This window comes from Genypterus blacodes, unplaced genomic scaffold (genome assembly GCF_046128005.1).
Source record: "Genypterus blacodes isolate CSIRO-AG114 ecotype Tasmania unplaced genomic scaffold, CSIRO-AGI_Gbla_v1 ptg000156l_1, whole genome shotgun sequence".
In the NCBI taxonomy this organism is placed as follows: Eukaryota; Metazoa; Chordata; class Actinopteri; order Ophidiiformes; family Ophidiidae; genus Genypterus; species Genypterus blacodes.
This window is the reverse complement of record NW_027466957.1, coordinates 1770293-1795161: the sequence shown is the minus strand read 5'-3', so window position 1 is coordinate 1795161 and position 24869 is coordinate 1770293. Positions and strand designations below refer to the sequence as shown.

At 41.1% G+C, this 24869-nt stretch overlaps 1 protein-coding gene across 2 annotated transcripts in view; it reads left to right on the top strand.

The window, feature by feature from the left end:
* The window catches only part of mtor (mechanistic target of rapamycin kinase), a 73662-nt gene extending 50979 nt beyond the window's left edge, over nucleotides 1-22683 (top strand). The window contains exons 35-59 of one of the 2 annotated variants that reach the window (XM_076166373.1): nucleotides 1604-1729; nucleotides 3258-3389; nucleotides 5494-5609; nucleotides 9152-9269; nucleotides 9731-9928; nucleotides 10049-10081; nucleotides 10192-10292; nucleotides 10474-10570; nucleotides 10676-10774; nucleotides 10908-11030; nucleotides 11516-11698; nucleotides 12088-12222; nucleotides 14479-14653; nucleotides 16104-16239; nucleotides 16388-16535; nucleotides 18227-18349; nucleotides 18760-18842; nucleotides 18963-19035; nucleotides 19122-19196; nucleotides 19637-19772; nucleotides 20807-20872; nucleotides 20957-21037; nucleotides 21261-21341; nucleotides 21986-22091; nucleotides 22207-22683. In XM_076166373.1, the coding sequence (XP_076022488.1) occupies nucleotides 1604-1729; nucleotides 3258-3389; nucleotides 5494-5609; nucleotides 9152-9269; nucleotides 9731-9928; nucleotides 10049-10081; nucleotides 10192-10292; nucleotides 10474-10570; nucleotides 10676-10774; nucleotides 10908-11030; nucleotides 11516-11698; nucleotides 12088-12222; nucleotides 14479-14653; nucleotides 16104-16239; nucleotides 16388-16535; nucleotides 18227-18349; nucleotides 18760-18842; nucleotides 18963-19035; nucleotides 19122-19196; nucleotides 19637-19772; nucleotides 20807-20872; nucleotides 20957-21037; nucleotides 21261-21341; nucleotides 21986-22091; nucleotides 22207-22222 (2760 nt within the window). In that variant the 3' untranslated portion in view covers nucleotides 22223-22683. The remainder of the gene's footprint in view (nucleotides 1-1603; nucleotides 1730-3257; nucleotides 3390-5493; nucleotides 5610-9151; nucleotides 9270-9730; nucleotides 9929-10048; nucleotides 10082-10191; nucleotides 10293-10473; nucleotides 10571-10675; nucleotides 10775-10907; nucleotides 11031-11515; nucleotides 11699-12087; nucleotides 12223-14478; nucleotides 14654-16103; nucleotides 16240-16387; nucleotides 16536-18226; nucleotides 18350-18759; nucleotides 18843-18962; nucleotides 19036-19121; nucleotides 19197-19636; nucleotides 19773-20806; nucleotides 20873-20956; nucleotides 21038-21260; nucleotides 21342-21985; nucleotides 22092-22206) is intronic. The other variant, XM_076166375.1, reaches the window with a different exon arrangement.
* The last annotated feature ends 2186 nt before the right edge of the window (nucleotides 22684-24869 follow it).

The following is a 24869-nucleotide window of genomic DNA, read 5'->3' as shown; positions in this document are numbered from 1 at the left end:
TGAGAATGATTCAACTCTGGCAGATGAACTGATAAACCTTTAATCTGTCATGCGCCATTCCAGACTCTTGATACAAGTGAAGCCACATGCCGAGTGTTAAACAGCTCACACTGTTCCTGTTGACATTCCTTTTCACCAGCTCAGGTGTTAATGATATTGTGGAAAATTACATTCACAAAAGAATAACAAAACACGACACCTCACTGTCGTATATTTTGCCTTGAGGGAAGCACACCCTAAAGGTCTGGACATACTTCCACAGCACAGCATCACCTGCTTGTCAAATGTCTTGGCGATTCTGCGTTGACCTCCGTGCTCTGCACCTGTGACACCAAGACATGTTTTCCTGATTGATTGTGTGACGGTTTTGTCTGAGCACGTGCTGAAAAAATGCTCCTGTAAAGTTACTGAGCTGGAGAAGACAGACTAAGACAAATCAGTAGAATATGTGTATGTATTTCTACTCTCACATGTTCGTCATGCTTTAACAGATTTTTTTTAAATTTCAATATTATTTTATATTATGTGACTGATTTAGTTGTGGTAGCTCTTATATAATGACAAAATGATTTAAGTGTGTGTGTGTGTGTGTGTGTGTGTGTGTGTGTGTGTGTGTGTGTGTGTCTTCCTGTCTTGTTCATTTTAAACATTAGATAGATAGATGGAAATGAGGTCAGTGGTAAAATGGAAACAGTTACACACACACTAAGATCCCTTTGCAGTAAAGTGAAGTTTACCTTAATCATGTTGAATTTTTCCATTCATAGAAGACAATGGTTTACATTTGGATTGGGTATTTCATTTTACAAGGGGGTCTACCTATGCAAACAGGGTCTGTAATGGCAGCAGCAGACCTGAGCCTCCATGCATGACGGGTCTCCTCACTGAATCATGAATCATTGGACTCATGACACATGCGTTGGAGCCACTGTGTCGCTGCTTTGGCCTTTCTTTGTGCAACAGTCTCTCCCTCATCAAAGGATTAGAGGAATGGCACAGGGCGTACAAAAACAGGGCAGCTCACCGTTTGTTTGTAAATGAATCAGAGTGACTCTAAGCGCTGCTGGCCTTGTGAGAACCAGTATAAGTTGCCAATGATTTTGTTCTTTTTGTTCAATGATAGCTATATAATCAGCTGTTTGTCAGAAGTTTTTTTTTATTTGATTATGGCTGGATTTCAACAGTATCTATACTGTTATACTGTGTTGTATTGTTGTGGGAGTGGTAAAACACTTATTTAGATGAAAATGTGCATTACTTTTTTAAGGGCATGAGTTTATCAAGGGTGAGATCAAGGCATGTTGTGACGAAAGAATGATATTGAATTGAAAGAAAATAGGAAATCAAATCCATTGTCCCGATAAGTATGTTAATACAGACATGTGCCTATTGTGTTTCTTGCACGTGAACCTCCACACGTGCAAGAGAGGGACAACTGGTAATAATAGTCGCCCCCTAGGGTTTAAACTATACTCCTCCCCGACATGTGTAAATTCTCTTCAGAGTTTAACAACAGTATGCTTCTCTTTGAAGGGGGTAACAAAAGAAATATGTGTTTGACCTGACTGTCCTTTTTATTTTTGTCTCCGTGTGTTTTCCCCAGGGTTGTCAGCGTATTGTAGAGGACTGGCAAAAGATCTTGATGGTAAGATCTCTGGTCATCAGCCCCCACGAAGACATGAGGACGTGGTTGAAGTATGCCAGCCTTTGTGGCAAGAGTGGTCGCCTGGTCAGTATTTGATGCCTTTGGAACAACACACTTGACACACCAACACAGGAAATGATGAAACACACACGCACACGGTGTGATTTCGTTGTTTGATGTGGTACTAAAGGACCCAGATGTGTATAGATAATAGATAACCTCAGATGTGGATTTAACCAATAAGATATGTGCTGATAAATAGATTTGTGTGGTCTTTTTTGCAAGAAAAGAATGGAATATTTTTCCTAACATCCCAATCTGTGATACAGATGTAAGTTTTGGAGAATTCTTACTTTTTACTCTATCCTTACCTACTGCCCCCTTCATTTAAATGGATTCTTGATTGTGTATTTGTTGTAGTTAATTTCTGCATTAAATATATTAAACAGGTTTTAACATCTAACATTAAAAAAAACAATTGACTAATGTTAGCCACATGCATTGAAGAACACTGGCAAACATCTACATTTCTACCACTCGAACTATACGACAGCAGCATTTCAAAGTGAAAATATTGAATACAACAAGATTTCGTTTGTACAAAGTCCCCTCAGTATTCACTGCCCTGCTCTCATTAATAGTAACCCCTCATCCCTCAGATAGACTAAATTGGAGTAAATTGGAGTCTTTTCAAACAGAAAAGGGAAATGGAGCTCTTGAGCACCACCACTACCAATCCAACCATGAAATCCAACTTCATTTAAACCTGTTTCAAGTTGGCATTGATGAAAGTAGCCCCGAACTCTGAATCACACTGTTTAGAAACCCTAAACCCCCATATCTCTTCAATTACAGTGGTGCAGTTTTCCGTCCTTTACTTCACTGTTATTCTAATTGATTGCAAGAGTTTGGAGACAATCAGCAAATTTTTCTATCTGCACGTGCTTGTTATATTTAAGCAGACAAGCACACGTGCAAATACAATCCCATAATCAGCCACTTTGATGTATTTAGGAAGAGGTGCAATTGGCCAAAAACATACATGGCATGAAATGTTTAAATAATCACTAAGGTAAGGCTTTCCCAAAGTGGAAAAAATTACCCTCATTCTCACATTGCCTTTGACAGTGCTGATGTTGTCATTAGCATGTGTTTGTGTGCTTTTCTTTTCGATATCTCATTTTGAAAAAGTCCCTGGTCCTTGTATGTTTAAATAAGGTGATGCTCATTCGTCACTATAAACAAGTTTTACATATGTTGAAATATTTTTTAACAGTTACAGAGCCGTGAATTATCATTTTATTTATTGCAGGAAAAGAAAACATGGCAACTGGCCCTTATTAGTTACTCATTCAACCGATCAACCATATTGTGTTGATAATTGTGTTCAATATGACGAGACTCTCATTCACAAATTTGTACACACACAGTTCTGCAGTAGTCAAGCCAGCTGTTGTCTTGGCCTCTCTTAACTGAATAATAGAGGAGGGGGTCGTCACATTCTGTGTTTACCTTGAACCATTTAACCCTTCTGACACTGACATTCCCCCTCTGCTCAATCGTTTGGTCCTTTTTCCTCTCTTGCCCTCTCTTGCCCTCTCCTTTCCTCCAGGCACTGGCCCATAAGACCCTGGTGCTCCTTCTGGGCGTTGACCCCTCTAAGCAGCTCGACCACCCATTGCCCACTGCCCACCCCCACGTTACCTATGCTTATATGAAGTACATGTGGAAGAGTGCCCGGAAGGTAGGTGCAAACAATGTCTGATGGTTCGATGACAATCATCGCACACGTTTTTGGTTCTTATCATTTGAATACTGTGTAAACAACTAACACATTTTCATAGACAGCTACCAGGCAACTACAATACCCTAGCTTTAAAAGAGGTATTATATACAGTATGTGAGGATTCAAAGTCACATGAGGCAACAATCATCAGAGTTCCACAGAGGCCAATAACCAGTGCATAAACACTGGGACAATCAGTGACAAAAACAGGAAGCTTATTAAATGTAGCACATCTGAAACACATTAACAACAAGAAACGACATCTGAGGAATCAAAGTCGCAATTTGAACTTCACCAATTGTTTACATGCAAATGTGTCAGTTTAGTGACTTCATAAGGATTTAAAATGAGTAACAGCTGACTGAAATGGCTGAAACATGTTTCAAACTGCATTTCACCAGACCAGCAAGGAGTCGATATTTGCACATAGACACAAGTCCACGCAATCACCAGTATCATTACAGACACCCCCAAATACACATAAACACACCCACATTTATTAGCAGGTGTTGAATAGCGGCTGTGGTTCCAGAGTACAGGTCTTGTTGGGTGACTTAGGTTCATTAATTATAAGAAAGTGGCTGTTGGCAGAGCCAGATTCTAGACTAGACATAGAATACACACACGTGACTATATACACAGCTGGAAAGAACCCCCTCCCCTCTTCTCAGTGTTTTGGAACAGCAGGGAACATCAGATCTGCCTGTCACTCATACCTGCCATGACTGTGGTGTTACTGAATGAGAACTGTGTAATGGAAGATCATCCTTAATAGATACTTGAGTAAAGGTAAAGTCAGGCAAGTCTTTTTCCCACTAAAAGAGAAGCACACTCATCAGGGTGAGCATGGCCGAAATAATAAACCAATAGAAATGACATGTCAATCTATCTTACTTGTCTAAATAACTAAAACTAAGACTCCAGAAATGGCTACTAGACAGATATCCTCATAAAAAGCCCATCCAGAAAGTTCTCAGTCAATAAATAAAATTGAAATATGATTGAATTGTCATCTATGAAATGTTGCTCCTGTAAGATGAGAGTAATTGAAGGAGTTAAGCTTTTTGGCAAAATGTAGAGAGATTATTTTTTAACCAAATTAAATGAGCACATCTGGCACCTGTAGATTGAATCTTTGGCTTGAAGAGGCAGTAAAGATTAGAAAGCAATTTAAATGTTCTCCTTATTACAAAGAGTGAGGGCTTAGCAGCTGTCCCTCACCTTGGATGCTGTCCTTTACAATTAAAGCCATGGAATGTGCACCTGATATGTCAAGTTAAGGAACACTGTCTGCTGTCTAAACATAAACTCTGTCAGAGGAGACTAGATGAGCCTTCTTACAGTTAGTCTAGACTTCAACTGCAACTAGGTCAGGTTTAATTATATGGCACAATATCACACTAATACATACAAATGTACATTTATACTTTCCAGAATGATATAGTTAAGTTTAGTTTAACTTTTATCTCCCTGCACAAGGTACAGCTGCACTTTGAATGAGCTGAAATCTTTTGATGGCTTTTACAGACAGCCTATTGAAATTGACACTCTAATAATCTTATGTGCTGATGACAAATGCACGGAGCACGAGTGTTTGAGAATCTGACTGGGGTGCAAAGCCTCACATTCAAATGCAAAAACAAAACTGTACTCCAGCAATGCTGCTAAAATTGCATAGTAACTCATATGTTTCCAATCTGGTCAGTAATCCCAAATGACCAGGACTCTAAATTTGCACAGACCTATCTACCCCTTAACCTTTGCACCGGAGAGTATTTTCAGCCATTTCCCCATTTACCTACAACATATTTTGTGACATTCAAAATGCATTTGTATCAAACTTTATACTGTACAGTTATTAGAATTAAATCTGCAATCACTTAGATGGTCATTCTCAACATTCCCATGGGGGGGGGGTCTGCATGTGCCCTGCAATTGCATGTGTCAGTTGGGTACCAGGTTTGTCACCATTTATCACAAATTGCATTATTATATTAAATTCCCCAGGATTTAAGTCGAAGCGTTCTCTGCCACTACTCTACGGTACTTTTTCTCTCTACAGATTGATGCCTTCCAGCACATGCAGCACTTTGTGCAAGGAATGCAGCAGCAAGCCCAGCACGCCATCGCAGCTGAGGACCAACAACACAAGCAGGAGCTTCACAAACTCATGGCCAGGTCTGTGTTTTTCTTGGAGCTCATTTGCAGCAACTCATCACATCATAATGGATATCAAAAGTCTACTCTTCCAGATTTTCTCATTTTTATAGAGTGTAGATGAAATGAAAACACATTAAACCAGAAAAAAAACAACCTGTGGGATTCAGTAGTTTTTCCACCGCAGAACAAAAGGAAGTCATCAATCATTTGGCATTGGCTTGAGCTCAACAAATATAATACTTACAATTATATACTGAAATACAATATGTAATTTTACATGACACATACAGTTAGATACGTATTGATAAATATTGTAGGGGGGAAAAGGTTATGTATATGTATGTTGTCTCGCAAAGGCTTACAGGTGTCATAAATGGTTTAAGCACTCAACACCCTAAATTGGTGTGCTAAGATAATTGACTCAGTTTGAAAGCTTAAGGGAAGCTGAAAGCTTCAAAGTAGTTTTGACAATACCTGGCCTAGACCAGAACCATCATATGAGTGGAGTGGAATGTAGACATCTGGGCCAACATTAGACTGCTACTCTGCAAAAATGAGAAATACTATTGTTTGTTTTGATAATGAGCGTTAAGTCCTGATATAACTGACGTTTTTTAAGAGTTGACAGTTACAATCAGTTGGTGATAGTTTGGAATTTAACACATATATTTGAATATGAATATGGCACTGGGCCATAGTTCAGCCAAAAAAAGTAGTCACGTCATTTAACGAGCCAGGGGGTTCAAGTCATGCTGTGTTGGGGAATGTATCCACTTGCATTCATTTTGGAGCCGCACACTCCCAATAGCAAGCGTTCCCACGGCAGGGAAGGGGTTGATGTGTCAAACTTGGATGATCGATTATACTCGGATGATGGCTCAAATTTTAGTACATGTAAAATTTTGAACTGTCACTCCAACATTAATTTTGAAACTGAGCAGCTGCAAACTAAAAGAAAACAAACTTTTAAAATGTTTGCAGTTCACACAGAGTTGAGCCCAAACTCAACTGGATGGTAACATTCTGTGACTCTCATCCACACTCAAACTTGCTGTGCCATATTGAATCACTTTAAAATCGTTCAGTCGGCATTTAAACTTGCAAAAACTGGCTAGAACAAATTTCAAACTTGCACAAATATGCAGTGAGTGGATAATTATATTTTAAGTTTAGGACTTTCAAAGGATTTTCTGCATGGAGGCATGGCACTTTTAATATGTGCACCCCTGGTTATGGTATTAACATTACATCACAAGTATGCAGCATTTAGAATTACATTTTCTATTTTGTTCTTAATTGTAACTGTTCGCAACACTCACAACAGATGGTGGAACAATGGACAGCATAGTGTTATATAAAAAAAATAGCATTTAGTTTACCGTTTAATATCCTGCTACCCTGAAGAATAACAAAACTAGCTGTACAAAAATCCACCTTTCAGTTTCATCACATAATCAGCGGCCCTGCTAAAAATCCCATTTTATCTCTTCAGATCAATGCACAGATAAGCTTGACTCCATGGCATAACTTTCTTGGCCATAGCTCTCAAGGGAAAGTAATGGTAATCCTCACTTGAGTCAGATTCACCATAAGTAATGCCAATATGTCATTCTGCATTTAGACATGGTTCAGTGGTGTTAAATCTCATCGTGCTAACCTCAATACACGAGCTCCTGCCCCGTGGTGAAAATACAAAGTGACAAGATGAAGCAAGGAAAAAGTAGCTTCATCTATTTTTTCCCCCTCGTGTTGTAAACAGAAGGGTCATGTACAATGTGCTCTACTTCTTTTCCATGACCTAATCAGGCAAAGCACCTTTTGACTGGTCTGTTGGCATCCCTTGTTTTTTTTTTGGCTGGCCATGGTGCCATACTTCTACGTAATAAAGCCTGGGTGTGGCTCCCCTCCGGTGCTGATATGTGATTTGAGTGTCACCACCTGAACACCTCTCCCATTGGTGTGGTCCTCTTCATCTGACAGTCTTGGCACAGCCTTGGCATTACCCGACTCTCATCACCTTGCCTTGCTACGTTAAAAGCTGTGGAGTTTCTTTCATTACTAAACAGTTGTCAACACCACACCATAATCTCTTATTGATTTTTGAAATTCTTGACAATAAAATGACTATCATGTGTTTTCAAAGTCTGTTTGCAAGGATTAAAGAATGGAAAGTTTTGTATTTCCAGAGATTACTTCAAAGCCTTAAAGAAGTTGTTTGCTTGCTTTGTGGGCTCATCAAAATATTTGAGGGGGATAGCCAGAGCTCTTGCCTTTGGATGAATGTCAAAAGTCTGCACGTGAAAGATTACTTTGTTGGAGAAGATGCCTGCACTGCTGGAGCAACCTGATATGCAAATATTAGTCACAACAAATAAGACATGTGAGGTAAAGGCTGATTGTGTTGGCACATGGGATAGCGTACGAGTATAACCTCAGAAACATGTAAGGCTTGAAGCATGCAGCCGTCTCATCCGGCTTCCTGATAAACACATGCCGGACTTGCACACCGTCGCATAAATCAAACACGTCAACACGAGCGTGACACGAGGGAAAGGGGGTCTTTTTTTTTATTTTTGCATCTTCCAGACAGTCATTCTTGCTGTCTGAGGAATGCTTGTTAGGGAAAACACCTGTAAAATCTCAGGACAGGTTTTCTCCAGACGTGCTGACACACTTTCGTGAATACAGGTCGGCTGTGTGGTATGGAGCACACCTGGTCTGCGCTGTCAAGACACACACGTCCACACAATCACATAGATGCCTCCACTCTCTCGTGAAAGAATCCAGTGCATATTCACTGCCATTTTATGTGCTGATAAGATCAGTAAACGTGGCTTCTTCTTCTCAACATCAACATGTTGTTCTAATGGCGGCCCAAACTCCCCTTCCCCCCCTTACTTCTTCCCTGCGTTAACAGTTTGCTGTGGGCTTAGAATACACTTCTACACTATAGACTGACTGAACCCAAAACGTACACTTGTATGGAAAAGCATTCAGAAGAAATAATGTAATCTGAAAGTCAATTTTTTGGAGGCCTCTGCCAATAGTGATGGATGGCTCTACCATACTGTGCTTGCCAGTTGCTCAGATCAGTTTTGTGTATTGTGTATGACTTATAGGTCTTGGCCCAGCCAAAAACAGCTACATTTGATTGTTGGGTGTAATTGTCTGTGTTTCTCATAGTGATGGATAGGGCTTAGACCCCCCCCCCTTAGATCCCACAACCTTTCATCAGATAAATTCACTGATCCTATAAATAGCAATACATTTGATTCATGCCCCTGTCCTGTATCGTTTTTTTTTCTTTCATTCAAATTGGGCTGCCTTTGAATGTACACCAAAGCATGTTAATAAACTCACAGGAAATTGATGGACCTGGTGTAACAGCATGTTTGATTTGGTATTGTTTATGTCAGCTTTCATATCAGAGAATGTTGTTTTACAAAAGCAGGTTCATTATCAGTCTGTAATGTTCTTGTTGTTAAAGTTCTATACTTGGATTTTGTATTGACTTGGGTTTTAACCATCTGTCCTTCTGTTTCTCCCTTGTGTCCATCCAGATGTTTCCTGAAGCTAGGGGAATGGCAGCTCAGTCTCCAGGGCATCAATGAGAGCACCATCCCCAAAGTGTTGCAGTACTACAGCCATTCCACTGAGCACGACCGCAACTGGTACAAGGTCAGTTTAACTCGTTCGACTCTCACCTTTCACCTCTGACTTCATGCTAGCCTCAGTAGAATTCCAGCTGCTTCTGTGGGGGGTTGCCCCAACACTGTTGTGTGACCAGAAAAACTACAGACCCAGTTTTGTTGTTCTTTAACCAAATATTTTGTGGTTTTTTGTTCTTTGATGCCCATGCACAAACAATTTCTTCCATTCATTAAATCATTTTACTTGTTTTGCCTCAGCTGATACAGTACATCAAAGATTTGACTTTGTGCTGCAGGCTACAAACATGTCACGTTCCAACTTCACCAACTCGCTCCAGCTTTCATCTTTTAACAGTTGCTTGCAAATCATTGCCTCATGGAAGATATCTGCCCCTTAGTGAAATGGAAAATTGCTTGCACCATGAACAAACCTGGAAGTCTTTTACAATTACAAGCTGTCACACAACAGTTTGTACCTTCCTTTGGCAGGCCTGGCACGCATGGGCAGTGATGAACTTTGAGGCAGTGCTGCACTACAAGCACCAGAACCAAGGACGTGACGAGAAGAAGAAGCTGCGTCATGCCAGTGGTACCAGTGCTAATAGTGAAGCTAGCAACAGTGACAGTGAGGTTGAAAGCACTGACCACAGTCCTGTGCCCTCACCAGGCCAGAAAAAGGTCAATGAGGTGAGAGTAATTTCTTCACACAAAAGAGGAAATATTACAGGACATGCACGCATCCAGTGTTAGATCGTCTTTACACAAATGGAAAATCAGTCGATGGTCATTCTGTCTCTCCACACACAGATTGTTGGTGTTGACACAGTTACACTTACTCAAGTGAGGCTAAAATATACTGTCCATTTATTTGTCCGTCTACACTTACATTTATAGTCTTTAATCCATCTAATCAAAAATCTGTCATTGTCTGTTGTGCTTCCCAACGTCAGGATCTTTCCAAGACGCTGCTCTTGTACACAGTTCCTGCTGTTCAAGGTTTCTTCCGCTCTATTTCCCTGTCTAGGGGAAATAACCTTCAGGACACACTCAGGTAAGTAAAGCCCTTCAACCACACAAGGGCCAGTAAGTCAACCGAACTAAATGTACTTTTCGACCAAATGTATGAGGATAGGGAGCCTTCTTGTGGCTGGTTGTGGAACTGAAATGTTAGATATTCGGAGAGTGACATGCCAAAGAGAGACATTGATGTTGGTTTGTTATTGGCTGTTTAGGGTTTTGACTCTGTGGTTTGACTATGGTCACTGGCCTGAGGTGAATGAAGCCCTGGTGGAGGGCATCAAGACCATCCAAATAGACACCTGGTTACAGGTAACATACACAAACTGACACACACATGTTAATAAAAATTGGTTTGCAAAAAGTTTCCGATCACATGTATCAAATTCCTAACTCATTCTTTCTCTGTCTGTGCAGGTGATCCCTCAGCTTATAGCTCGTATCGACACCCCTCGTGCACTGGTGGGTCGCCTCATCCACCAGCTGCTGACAGACATTGGCCGCTATCATCCCCAGGTTAGAATGCCTTGAAAAAAATATATAACCACAATCTAGAACAAGAACAAGATTGCATTTTCTTACGTAACTTTCACCAGTGCTGCTGTCGATCAGTCATTCATTACTGAGAACACCTATGTTCACCTCTTAGGCTTTGATCTACCCGCTGACTGTGGCCTCGAAGTCTACCACTACAGCCCGCCACAATGCTGCTAACAAGATCCTGAAGAACATGTGTGAACACTGCAACACTCTGGTGGAGCAGGCTATCATGGTACATGGATTTAACTGTTTCAATGTGCTATGTCTTTAAAAAGTTGTCTTTTACTTGTAGATATTATGTGAGATGGCCTTATTGGGTCTGTTCAAAAGAAAAAGGTGGTCAGTAGCTCCTTCTCTATATAACTGTGCCTTTTTGCGTCCAATCTATTGGTCAAACTAATCCATTATCAACTCTAACCATCAAGTCCTTATTCTTGTCTTCTTTTCCTTCAATCTCACGGAGTTCAACGATAAGGTGGTGGCCCCACAAAAGAGATATTGTGGTGACATTAATACACAGTGAAATCGGTTAAACATATTTGCTAAACTCAATGAATACTGTAATCTTTATACTTGAAAGTGGACAGTTATAACTGTTACAGTGTCCGTAAGATGTTTATGTAATCCTTCAAGAGAAATCACATAGGACTATTGAGAAAAGAAATCATTTTTGTTTCCATGAGAGGTTTCTTACATTTCCTCTTTTCTTTCATCCAGGTGAGTGAGGAGCTTATCCGAGTGGCCATCTTATGGCACGAGATGTGGCACGAGGGCCTGGAAGAGGCTTCACGCCTTTACTTTGGCGAGCGCAATGTCAAGGGCATGTTTGCTGTGCTGGAGCCCCTCCATGCGATGATGGAGAGGGGACCACAAACCCTCAAAGAGACCTCCTTCAACCAGGTAGGTCACATCTCAGTTTGGCCCTGAATTTGAAATTGTGTTTTTCGTTCATTTTGTCCACCCGTCAGAAACATTTTAAAATATAGCAAGGCAACAAACCACTGAAAATATCACCTTGTATTTTAATCATAACTTGTTCGTCATCTTCAAATGTTTTAAAGATTCTTTTTGTTGCAGAGCCTCAAAATCAATGTTGTTCATGTGTTGTTCAATGTTCATTCAGATTGCCTTGAAAGAAAACACTAGTTATGTTGAAGTCCAAGTGGGAACGATCATGTTTAATACTTTAACATTCCCTTTTCTGGCCCTTTGGCAGAACATGTCTAGTCATTTAAATGAATGAGTCATTGTAAAGGTATTAAGCGTGTTTGTTTTGTATCTTGTTCCAGGCATACGGCAGGGACCTCATGGAGGCACAAGACTGGTGCAGAAAGTACATGCGCTCCGGTAACGTCAAAGATCTAACCCAGGCATGGGACCTTTACTACCATGTCTTCAGACGCATCTCCAAACAGTTGCCTCAGGTAAGAACAGTGAAAGTAAAATATAACGGTGATGTTACAACTACCATATGCAGTTCCTTAGTGACTGTTGTTGATGTTATAGAGCCACCTTCAGGGTCAGTTGATGTTTCATTTTGGGGGGTTTGGTTACAGTAGATTAATTAATTTATGGTAACACACAACCGTGCCTGAAAATATGACATCCTTGGCTGAGGTAATAAAGAAGGAATGTGTATTTCAATGCAATATGTGGGCATGAGAAATACAGGGATACATACACTCAAATCAGAATCAAACCCAAAACATAGACATCCTCAACTACACAGACTAATACATATCAAACAAATGATGTAAGATAGATAGACTCCGAATTTGGGTTTCTTTTATCTACTCTGCCATCTAAAACAATCTCAGTGAGAATTAGAGCTGCCATCTTACCTATTAAGCAATAAGTAAGCACTCCTTTGTCTATTCCAATCGCTCATCTGTTATGATGAGATATATTTTGTCATTGCGTGACAGGTAAATCCAATCCATGTGTGAAGATGATATTTGTAAAAGCCAGACATAGCATTGCAGTATTTTTGACTTGCCAGTGGCAATACAAGCAAACACTGACTCGACGGTAATAGTAGAGACAAGGGACTTCTTTCATTCTTCCCTCTCCAGGTAAAGTCATTGAATGGGAGTCCAAGGGAAAATATTCAGTGACAGATATTGAAAGATGGCAGGATAGTGTGTGACCTGATGAGACAGAGGGATGATTGAATTCAAAGAGGAATGGCAGGGGATGCTGGAATACAATCCAAATTCTTTTTGAAATAATATCCTGAACATCCACACAAACTCAATAGTGATTCTATTAGCTACCGTGCATTTTAAGGGAGAGTTATCCAAAGTAATGTCAAACACAGAAAACCTTTTTGCTAAAAGGATTGAACAAGTTGAGCCAAAGCTTGTGCGCCAACACAACGAGCACCATTTCTCCAATCGCCTCCAAACTTGCCAGAAATATTGTTCACAGTATCCGGCATTTTCATTGGGTACTTTTTTATTTAATTTACATTTTTATTTTATTATTTATTTGCATTACCAAGTTATAGCAGTGGGAGACTTGAATAGAACCACCCCAACATGCCACACAGTTGTGAACGACCACCATCCTGGTGCCATTGAGTTTTCGATCTAAAGCAGCATGAGTGAAGCTCCTACTTTCATTTTCATTTCATGGTCAGGTATGCCAGAGGGTGTCACTGAGTTGAGTAACTGGACAGGCAGTGCATCCTTGTGATTGCCTTCCAGAAAAGTCAGCTGAAAAGAATGGGAAACACAGCTGAACAAATGTTGTTGTTGTCTCTAATTTATTATATCACACACAGTGCCAGTCTGTATTATATGAACCTGTGTACACGTAGACCTGGTTGTGTGACTGCAGTCTTCACACAATGTTTTTTACAAGTATACCATTTACAAGCCTGGACATGTAAATGCTAGAAGCACGTATGTCCAAATGACAAATGATATGGAGTACATATGTTTTCCTGCTTGCCTGTTGTACTGATCAGTATCAGCGTCCAAGATACCGTAGGTTTGGCACATCATTTGTTTATAGAAAGATCGGCTTCTACAGTGAGGATGTATTTGAACTGATGGATGGCATTCCTTATAGCTTTCATCATGTTGTTAAAGAATTCCATTAAAATTGTTCTGTCAGGAATGCTCACTTCACATAGCAAAGGGAGATGGAAATGCAATTTGACTGTGCAGCATCATTCTGCTCTTAGGATGCGCCCTGCTGCGGCAGTTCAGCATAGCAGCATGAAATACTTAAGAACTATGGAGAATGAGCATTGAAAATAACCCCCTAGTGGGCATTACTATAGAGGTAAACCCCCTCCAGGGTGCATCCAAAGAGAGCAGGACCTATGTTGGTTGAGTGAGGGAATGAAGGAGGCTTTCAGCTAAGCAGTAGTAACAACAGAAAGCTGTTCAAAAAAATGAAGCATGCTTTACAGAATGAATGTGAGGATCATTGGGTTACCTGTCAGCTAGCACAGCACAGTGCGATATGTGAGGTATTGACCGGCCAGAGATTTGCTATGTAAATTCTTGCACTGATAAAGCCATAGAAACAAGTAGTTGATAATAATGTGGTTACAGGTTTGATTGTAGTTGCAGTTGGCAAATGTTTGCATAGTTTTTTATCAAACCAACCTGACTGTCTATTCCCTGTCTATGTCCTGTGTGACATCTCCACTTTATCAACTGTCCATGCAGCTGACCTCCCTGGAGCTACAGTATGTATCTCCAAAGCTGCTGATATGCAGGGACTTGGAGTTGGCTGTTCCGGGCACTTATGACCCTAACCAGCCTATCATCCGCATCCAGTCCATCGCCCCCTCTCTACAGGTCATCACCTCTAAGCAGCGCCCACGCAAGCTCACCATTATGGGTAAGATGAGGAGAAATCTGCACAAGCCACAGGCCTCTGATCCTTTTACGATAGGAAAACTGATTTAAGAATGTTTTAAGTCATTTTTGTCTGCTTTCATTTGTGGTGGGTCACGAACATATTAGAGCGAATGCAATGTTTATATAATTTGATCCCAAACCCACCACAAAACAAGTTGTATTTTATTCCCATATTTATTCTGTCCAACAAGAAATGCAGTGCTGAGGCTCCTCTTGGCAAGAAATAAATAGTGCTGATAACATTTCCCCTTCTTTGCCCTTTCATACAAGGTTGATAATGCGGTGTCAAATGGGCTGTATCTATGTTAATACTACCTCTAAAATGTGGCTCAGGGCTTCTGCCCTGAAGCCAAATCTTCACATGATCAATCACAAAATGACTCTCCTTTTCAACTCGCCCCTCTTCTTTGACACTGCTTGATACCTTGTCCTGATGTTTCCCTTAAATGGTACAAAACATACTTTGTAAAAGATGATGGCCAATAAATCTACTGACCTCCCGAGCAAGACTTCAGACAAAGTCCTGTCACCCAGTTCAGCCCGTGGAGATTTACTTTCACTGCTCTCTCCCTCTGGCCACAGACAGCACATTGCTTACTGGGATTGTCATTAGGACCAGACTCCCATCTCTTTTCTCACCCATCTGTCTTTCCGATGACCATGCCATAAGTTTTGACAGTTCCATTGTTTAACTACTTCCTCCAGGGGCATCAGTTAACTCCATTAAAACAAGTATGACAATTACAGCAGTAATGGAATCATTCTAATGTAGCCGGGTGAGAATTCTGAGGGTGCAATTATAGAAGTCATCTGTGCTGAAGATAGACAGTTGGATGCATAGATTTTCCTCTCTGCCACGGTGAAAACTCTGGATTGGGTTGATGGCACAGTTTAGCCAGTACATACAGTATATAATGTATATTATCCCCCTTTGGGTGAGTTGATAAAGAATGAGTCACCACAACAGGAAAACAAAATTGATAGGAACTTCACCAGTGTTTTCAGTATTGTATTTGAGGCTTTGTAAGGTTGTTGCAAACTGAGGGAATAAGGGGGGGGGGGGGGTTGTGGTGCGCACTAGACAGGAAGCCAACAAGCTTTGTTCAGGAGTGATGCTGAAGCAGCTACAGAGCAGAGAGCAGAGCCAGTATTGCCAAACACAACTACATAACACTTCTGGAACTTGGAGAAGTCACTTTAACTTGGGAAAATAAATTGTGCTTTTTTTGAGGTAATACCTTTCTTTGTGTAATTAAACATGCATACAGTCACAATTTATAATAAACATGAGATAGAAACAGGCAATAATTGTAAGTTTCCATGTCTTCTAATGAGTTCCCAAGTATTTTTAGTGTGAAAAGACTCTGTGATCCATCTGTGTCAATTTGTTTAACATTATTATGTGTTTGTCTTTGGGGGTCTGTTTGCAGGCAGTAATGGCCATGAGTTCATGTTCCTGTTGAAGGGTCATGAGGACCTGAGGCAAGATGAGAGAGTAATGCAGCTGTTTGGCCTCGTCAACACACTGCTCGCCAATGACCCTGCGTCTTTGCGCAAAAACCTCAGGTTAAAACACACACACACACACACACACACACACACAGCCACAGCACAACAAATACAAAAAGATTGGAGTACATAACATTTTACATATCACAGGTCCAGACATTTTATACTGAATGTGTGTTTGTCTTGCCTGTGTGTGCCTCACCAGCATCCAGCGGTACGCAGTCATTCCCCTGTCCACCAACTCAGGCCTGATTGGCTGGGTGCCACACTGTGACACCCTCCATGCTCTCATCAGGGATTACAGAGAGAAGAAGAAGATCTTGCTCAACATAGAGCACCGCATCATGCTGAGGGTGAGGAGGACCACAGCCATGACCATATTGAATTTCACATCCGTTTCAAGTTGCTGAAATCACTTAGCAGCAGTTTGATTTCGGAAACTGTCACATTGCCTGGATAGATCCCTCACATACACACATTTTAACAATGTAAAAAGTGATCAAATGGATCCCTCACATATATTCACTGGATAAATGAATGATGAGGTGATGATGTCAAATTTACATCACATCCATCAAATCTCCTAAGGCATCTGTTTTCAGTTGGATTCCTGATGAATCTCAATCTGTTTAACTCCGAAGCACATTCACAGTTCATTAATGATCACGAATTAACAAACATTCCTGCTCAGTAAAGCCAAATTAGGCGAATGAGACACACACGTACGTTTCTTTTCACCAGAATGTCACTAAACACAGTAAATGTATAAGTGATACAGAAACTGCAGGTGAGCTTTTGTTTTTACTTCCAAACATTGTTTCCAGCTGAACCATTGGCCGTTCAGCCTCACAATAACATTCAGAACCTTTCACATACAGGCTGCAGAAAAAGTCCAGAACCAATGAGTGTCGGGTAGATGTGCTACCTTCTATTATCTACTTTACACACACACACTTTATTATTTGTCTGTAGATGTAAAATCAAATTGAGCCTACTTAACCTTTGTTGAATATGAAATTGTTGAAACTTTCCTCTTTACAACTTGGGTTTGTGGTGTTTTGTGAGGCTCAGTGTTCAGTTTAATAATGTTACTTCCTAATGAAGTTTTATATTTACATTAAGCCTCTTAAATGGCAACACATTAACTTGATCAGTCATTCCATCAATCCATTAATCAGTTTTAGATACAAATGGGAGAAAATGGGTGAGCGAGACAAAGATGGATTGTTTTCCTTTTTACCGGCTGTCAGGACATAAGAAGTGTGATTAGGTCCAAACCAAAGCTTTAATGAAAGTCAAAACCTCATTGTGCCCATTTTAATCACCATTGATTACACATTACTGTATCTTTTTGCATAAGAACAATCGGCAGGGATGCTGCTTACAGCCACTTGGTGCTTATCTATAATTTATTTTTATTTTGCCACTTGGAGAGCTGTGCAAATCTCCATGTGGCAAAATTGTTATAGTTAATGTTTTCAGGAATCAGATTTTTATTGTGCATTATATGAAATATATTTCACATGTTTATTTGTTTGTATTTTACATTTTTTTTCTAAGAAAGCAATATTTTGGAGAAAAGCAATTTGATGCATTTGTAGATTCTAGAAGTCTAAAAAGATTTTAGCAAAGTTAGTCCTTAATCCTTTTTTTCCAGTGGCACTTTTTTAGGTTGCAAATTAAAGAACATTGAATTAAAAGTGAAATTGCAGAATGACTTGAGACTTCAGAGTCACTGGCAGAATGCAACAGAAACCGGAAAAGTAAATATGAAAATCTATGGCCAAGCTTTGAAGTAACATTTTAATTATCTGTTGGGTTGAACTGTATTTTGCCTCGCTAGCTGGAATGAAATCAATTTGCAGTGAAGGAAGTGATGAAAATTTGAACACAAGCACTATTGCGGAGAAGATCAAGAATAAAAGGGCAGGGGTGGAAATAACATTTATACTTTCAGATATAGCACCTAAGCTCTCCTTTCTCCTTTGAAACCCTTGAGCCTTTGTTGAACTTGTGCCTTCAAAACACAATGTGCTTTCTCCAGATGGCCCCAGACTACGACCACCTGACGCTGATGGAGAAGGTGGAGGTGTTTGAGCATGCGGTGAACAACACAGCTGGAGACGACCTGGCCAAGCTCCTGTGGCTGAAGAGTCCCAGCTCTGAGGTGCCGTCCTGTACACTTTTTTGAAACAGTGATGTCTTAGAAGTATAAATGACAGTAGCAGGTATGAGGACTGAGGGAAACATTTTCAGAATATCCATTTAATCCAGACTTTTATTTTGCTCTCCCCTGAATGAAATGAAACTTATTTCTCTCAAAAATTACTTTTTTCTGGGTTCCTTGTCCTACTTTCAAACTATGGACTTCCTAAGCAGACCTTCAAATTGAGACCATTTCTAGTAGCATCATGTAACTGTAACCCTAGTATGTTGAAGTGTCTGTAAAGATATATTGTGCAGCCAGCTGATGATTGCTGTGCCACTTTCCCCCGCTCTGCTCTGCTGTAACGCTGTACATTTATCATGACATGAAGCAGAAAATCTTTAATAATCCAGATGTTCTCTCTCCGCCAGGTGTGGTTTGACAGAAGGACCAATTACACTCGCTCCCTGGCTGTGATGTCAATGGTGGGCTACATCTTGGGATTGGGTGACAGGTGAGCATCTCGGGGCCGAAAAGGGAGAACAGCATGTCGTAATGCATCATCACACCAGATTGTTAGAGTCGTAAACGACAATTGAACACCTTAATTTGAAATGTTGTGTCCATCTGGCAGGCATCCATCCAATTTAATGTTGGACAGGCTGAGTGGCAAAATTCTCCACATTGACTTTGGAGACTGTTTTGAGGTGAGAGGAAGAAAGAACATTAATAGTTAATCCACAATCTATTTTTGAACTGCTGTGGGATTGAGCCTCTTTACAACCCTCAACAGGTCGCTATGACCAGAGAGAAATTCCCAGAAAAGATCCCATTCCGACTGACGAGAATGCTGACCAACGCCATGGAGGTAGGCAAACCATCGTAGCTCTTGAATGCTATGAATAAAACAAATGGTGAATTGCTGCTATTTTAGAAAATATCTTACAAAGTCAAAGAGGGAAGTCAGTAGCAGGAGCATATTCCTCAGTAGCCTCACGTACAGTACTACTCTGCCGGACATAAACTGAATCCTGACAGAGCCTCTTCTCCCTTGCATTAATATGTTCCAAGTGTACAGAACATTGAGTCTCGACAGTCATTCATTTTAATCGCAGAGAATAAAAACAAAAGATTATTTAAAGCTTTGAGAAATCAGGTGAACTATGTTAATAAGGTTGAAGAAGTTAAATACCTGCTGAATCACTACAAAAGTACAATGGAACACATTTTAAAGACGCAGCTCGTGCCCTCAGGGGAAAGAAATGCAGTGGAAAAAGTTTGTTGAGCTGACTCATTTCCGTCGACTAGGTGACAGGCCTGGATGGTAACTACAGGATCACATGCCACACGGTGATGGAGGTTCTGAGGGAGCATCGGGACAGCGTCATGGCCGTGCTGGAGGCCTTCGTCTATGATCCACTGCTCAACTGGAGGCTCATGGACAGTAAGGGATTATCGGATATTGAGAAACTGTGCATTTCTGCTCACCGCTTTGTTAAAACCATTTTAGGAAAGGACAGTGTTGACCTAGATGTTACAGAAACAGGGTTGACATCAAAATGATGCAAGTAGATATAAGCATGTAAAGCAAATAAATATTGCTGTCCCCTGCCTCAAATTATCCTGTCAGCTTTGTCCTGGGAGAAGTGTAGAACCAGCAGAAATGGAAAATGTGTGTTTTTATGTATTTGGAGGAAAGCATTGAACATGTAGAAAATTGTGGATATACAGGAAATGAAGGGTAAAGAAGTTTTCTCACTAAAGTAAATGTGAAAACACGCTGCTACTCCCTGTGTATCTGATGTAAAATAAGATGAGGATGTTCCACTTCTTTCCCCTTCCCAGCATCAGAACAGTTGTTTTATTGCTGTTACGTGTTTAACTTTTAGTTTCACTGCTAGTTTTGCTACCAGTGCCAGTCGTAGGGCTAAAAATGTGTTTTTTTTGCGAGGCGGGAGGCCTCAGGCTCATCAAATCAAAGGGGTTTATGCTCGGGGGATCCTGAATGCGTTTAATGAATGTCATGGCAATCTGCTCATCGGATTTTGATATTTATGTCGTCAGTGGCATTCGAGGAAATGTCAGGGATTCATCCTCTAAGAACCATGGGTAAACACAGCAAATGTGATGATAACTAAACCCAAACCATTAGTTAAGTTAAGGGTTTTACCTGACAGAGCCACCAGACAGAAGCTCACAGAGCCACTGAAATCAATCGGATTCATCCTTTGGGTAATATGAACATCCAACATGATGCAGTCTCACCTTTATTTGTCTCCCATTCGTGTACTAACAGAAGGATATTGTTGATCGATGTCAATATCACACCTTGTCAAGCTTATTTCTTGTTTTTCTTATGTCTTGGTTTTAAACGTGGCTGTATATGACTTCTGGACTGCACATGTTATTGCTGAAATACATAATAAATCAACTGTCTTAACTTGTGCTTCTCACACACCTCACCTTTGTCGCCCCCAGCAAACACCAAAGGCAACAAGCGTTCCCGCACCCGAACAGACTCCTACACGGCCGGACAGTCAGTGGGTCAGTCAGCACAACATCCTCGCCTCCATTGTTTACTGTTTAATACTGTTGGAAGGTTTCTGACTGTCTTTGGGTCTTCTACAGAGGCTCTAGAGGGAATAGACCTCGGGGAGACCACACACAAGAAACCCGGAACCACAGTGCCTGAATCCATTCACTCCTTCAGTGAGTTACCAGCTCCCTGTCATTTCACGCATTATTTGCTGTGGTTGTTGTCTTTTCATGCTCCTTTCACACCAACAATACTGAGCTCTCCTGCGCTCTTATAAATGAATGTTGTGCCATTATAAAGCAGCGTTTGAGTCCACTTCAGTGGAAGCTGAGAGAGCACACTTGTGTTTTCCTTTTTTTCTTCTTTAACATCGATACATTTATGTTGTTCTTACAGTTGGCGATGGCTTGGTTCAACCAGAGGCACTCAACAAGAAAGCTATTCAGATTATCAACAGAGTGAGAGACAAACTAACAGGTAAGGGGTTATGTGATGGACAAACTACCAATAGTAATCTTTCTATATATTATTTACCCATCATAAAATGCTCTGCTGTTGGCACATATTTGATATTAATATAGATTCTTCACTGAGATAGCAAGCATAGGTTATGTTTTATTCCAGTTGCAGTGCATCTGTGGTTCAGCCTTCTTAAGCTCTGTTTTATTCATGCCTTCCTCACTCACATTAAGTTAGGGAAGCCATGGTGAAGAGGAAAGTGTTTGCCTTTTTATTCAGCTTTATTCAAAACATCTTTATGGCTGTTAGCAGTCATTATTCAATTAGAAGTTTCAGTCATTACATGTCAGGGCAGAGCAAACCCTTAACATCTCTTGTATCGACACACTGGCCTGAACACAAAGGAATTACTACAACAAAAACCTTTCTGTAACTCTTAAAGATGCACCAAACTCAGCATCAGCTCAGCTCCACATTACTGCGTTTGCTCGTTTCTGCCCTATTTGTTGCAATATGGCAGTTCCACGCGTATGCAAACGTAACCTTGGCTGGGTTTTGAATGAATAATAGCGACGGCGGTGCAAAGCTGCGCCTCGGTTAGTTTAACTCCTCCTTTGTAGACCGAATCTGAAACTCTGCTGATGGGAGTTTGTTTCCTGCAGGTCGGGACTTTTCTCACGACGAGACTCTGGATGTGCCGACACAAGTAGAGCTCCTCATCAAGCAAGCCACGTCACATGAGAACCTGTGCCAGTGCTACATCGGATGGTCAGTACTGTTACCTGTGCTTTCTTTCCATTGGTGTTTTTGGGAGACATCAACCCTCCAACCCTCAAGTCACAATATATGGGTGTCTGAAATGTTTCTCCCTTTCTCTCTGCAGGTGTCCATTTTGGTGAAGGTTCTGTCCGTGGCACTTACTGATAAACAGTGACAAACACTTGACTCCAATCAGTATTCTATAACAAGGTGCTTCAGTCATGTTGGCATGAACGCTCTCAGAGTTTGTTGTGAGACGTCCACTGGTATTTCCATGTTTGAAGTTGAACGGGGAGGAGATTTAGAGACCTGGTAATCATGATTCAGCAACAAAGGCTCACTTTCTACTCCATCACTTGCTAAACGCTTTCTATAGTTGCCATATTGTCTGAAGTAATGAGATTTCTCCCTACACACACACACACGTCTGCTTCTTATAATCCCCACCTGTCTGTTGTTTTATTGTGTATTCATGTTACAAATATCAATAACACTTTATGCCTTTTATTAATTTAAACATTCTATACAGGTTGAAGATTTAAATGAAGCTGTCATAATGTACTATAGGGGCATTTGTGTGCCATTAAATTCTGTACAGACACAACAATGACTGCTTTGTATCATTTTACAATTGTACAATGTAAGGTAGGATTTCTGTTAAAAACAAACCTGAATGCGTCCTTTTGTCTTCCTGCCAGCGCCCACAGAGGGCACTGTGACTCCTAATAAAGTCTTTCCCCCCTCCATCTTCTCTGCAAACACATAGGGAACACTCAGCAGGCCAGAGAAGACAATCACATCCAGCTCCTTTTTGAAAAGTAACCAAGAAAGCAACACCGAAGGATCTGAACATGTTGAAATGAGATGAAATTGCTTCTTTTAACACCAACCCAGCTCTATATTTATCCCCAATCCGCGACAACACAAGGAAACGCATCCATTCACAACTCAATGCAGTCAGCGACATAAAAACCAAATCAGATGCAACAAATTGCAGAGGCAGCGGTGAAACTATTAATTTGCTTTCTTCTGCTGTTATCTCCTCAATTCAAGGCAGCTTCTGTTTTTACCCCCACATTGCTATTCCACCTCTTATTTCTCCCATTTATTTGTTCCCCTGCATTCTCCTCCGAAGGTTAATTACTTATAGATAGTTAAGGATTACAGAGCAACAAAAAGCAGCACCATTGATCTCTTCCCTGCCGTGCCCACCCCTGCAATGTCACACTCTTTACACATTGGGACAGAGCCCTGGTGATTATCTGTTTCTATTGATCCATTCCTCCTCTGTTTTCCCCCTTCGCTTCCTTCCTCTTTCTTGTTTCCTTTACCTTCACTGTGTCACATTTTCCTTCATCCCACCAATAAAACCCCATTATTGAAAATGTGACTTTTCATAGCCGACGCCATCACTTCTGTTGTTCTTTCTCCCTCTTCTAATTTGTTTGTATTTTTCCAACCTCACGAGTCCATGGAGGGGCAGGCGAGTCAATAGCTCAAGTTAAATAGGCTCCATTGATTGGGGAGAGGGATTTAGCTGTTTACCAACTGTGGAAATGGGCTAGTGCCACGGAAAACAGGGAGGGTGTCGGCACGGAGCGAGTCAATGGTGACAAATGATCCTCATTGGAAGACGATGCCCCTAAATGAAGTAAGGTGAAGGGCTCGGCTCGTGGAGGCTGGGGAATCGGCGGGCCACGCTTCATCAGACTTTGAGGTTGTCATACGAGGCCATTCCAGCCAGGCACCTTGAGCCTAAACATGAGGAATGATGGGATATGGCTTTGCATTCACAAGTATAGGCTCCTCTCAGGGACACCTGCCTGTTTCACCGGCCTCCAAGCTTTTTCCTCCCCCCTTGAGCTTGTTTTCCTCCTCCAGAGCTGCCCACTGTGTTTTAATCCATTTCTCTGAACCTTCTTTTGCTTCTTGTGACCTCCAGAGATTTCATAAGTGCTTTACTTAATGTTCACAATGTGTGGAGGGCATTTCAACAATGTTTTTCTCTTCTCGTTTCTCTTCTTAATTCGCATTTTATTTCCTTCAGCTGCCTTCCAATAAGAAAAGTTGGCAACAACAAAGTCCTCCAAGCCCACAGAGGTTTCACTCTTTTAGCTGACCTTTTGCCACAAAGTGGGTTGGACAGCTTAAATGGGCAAAGGGCTCGGTTTGCTCCCTTCAAAGAAGTCCAACTAATGCTCGCATAAGAGCGAGAGATGAGAAAAGAGATGAATGTGTGACCACTGAGTGTGACACTTGAATGAGGGACACCATTAACTTTCTCTTCAGGGATCATAGGTGGTGTGGGACGCTGCACCGGTCTCTGCTTCAGCTCTTCTATTGCACACCGGGTCCAATTAATGTGTCATGAAAATGTATAGCTCCTGTAAAAATGTGTAGAACAGGTGTGTGTGAGAGAGAGAGTCGAACTGGGGCTAAAACCTGCAGGATTGACGTTGTGTCTATGCGAGCACACTCTGACTGTATTCGCTAATATATTCACCAAAACACTGTGTTAAAAACTGTAATCTCTCCTCGCCCCTATGGCTATGGGAACTCTGACACACACATAGGCTCTCTGTCTCTGGCATGGCTAACACTGTGAAGATGGAGGCAATATTGATGTCCAACTAGAAGAGCTCGATATGGGCTCTGGAGTTGTTTAAAGTGGGGCCCCGCAGCCAGGACTCAGGCTTTCTGTGCATTGTGGTGTTAAGCTTGTATCGATAAACTTGACAGCAGTTTAGCTCGCTTGAGATCTGCCGGTCTCTAAGGACACTTCAAACA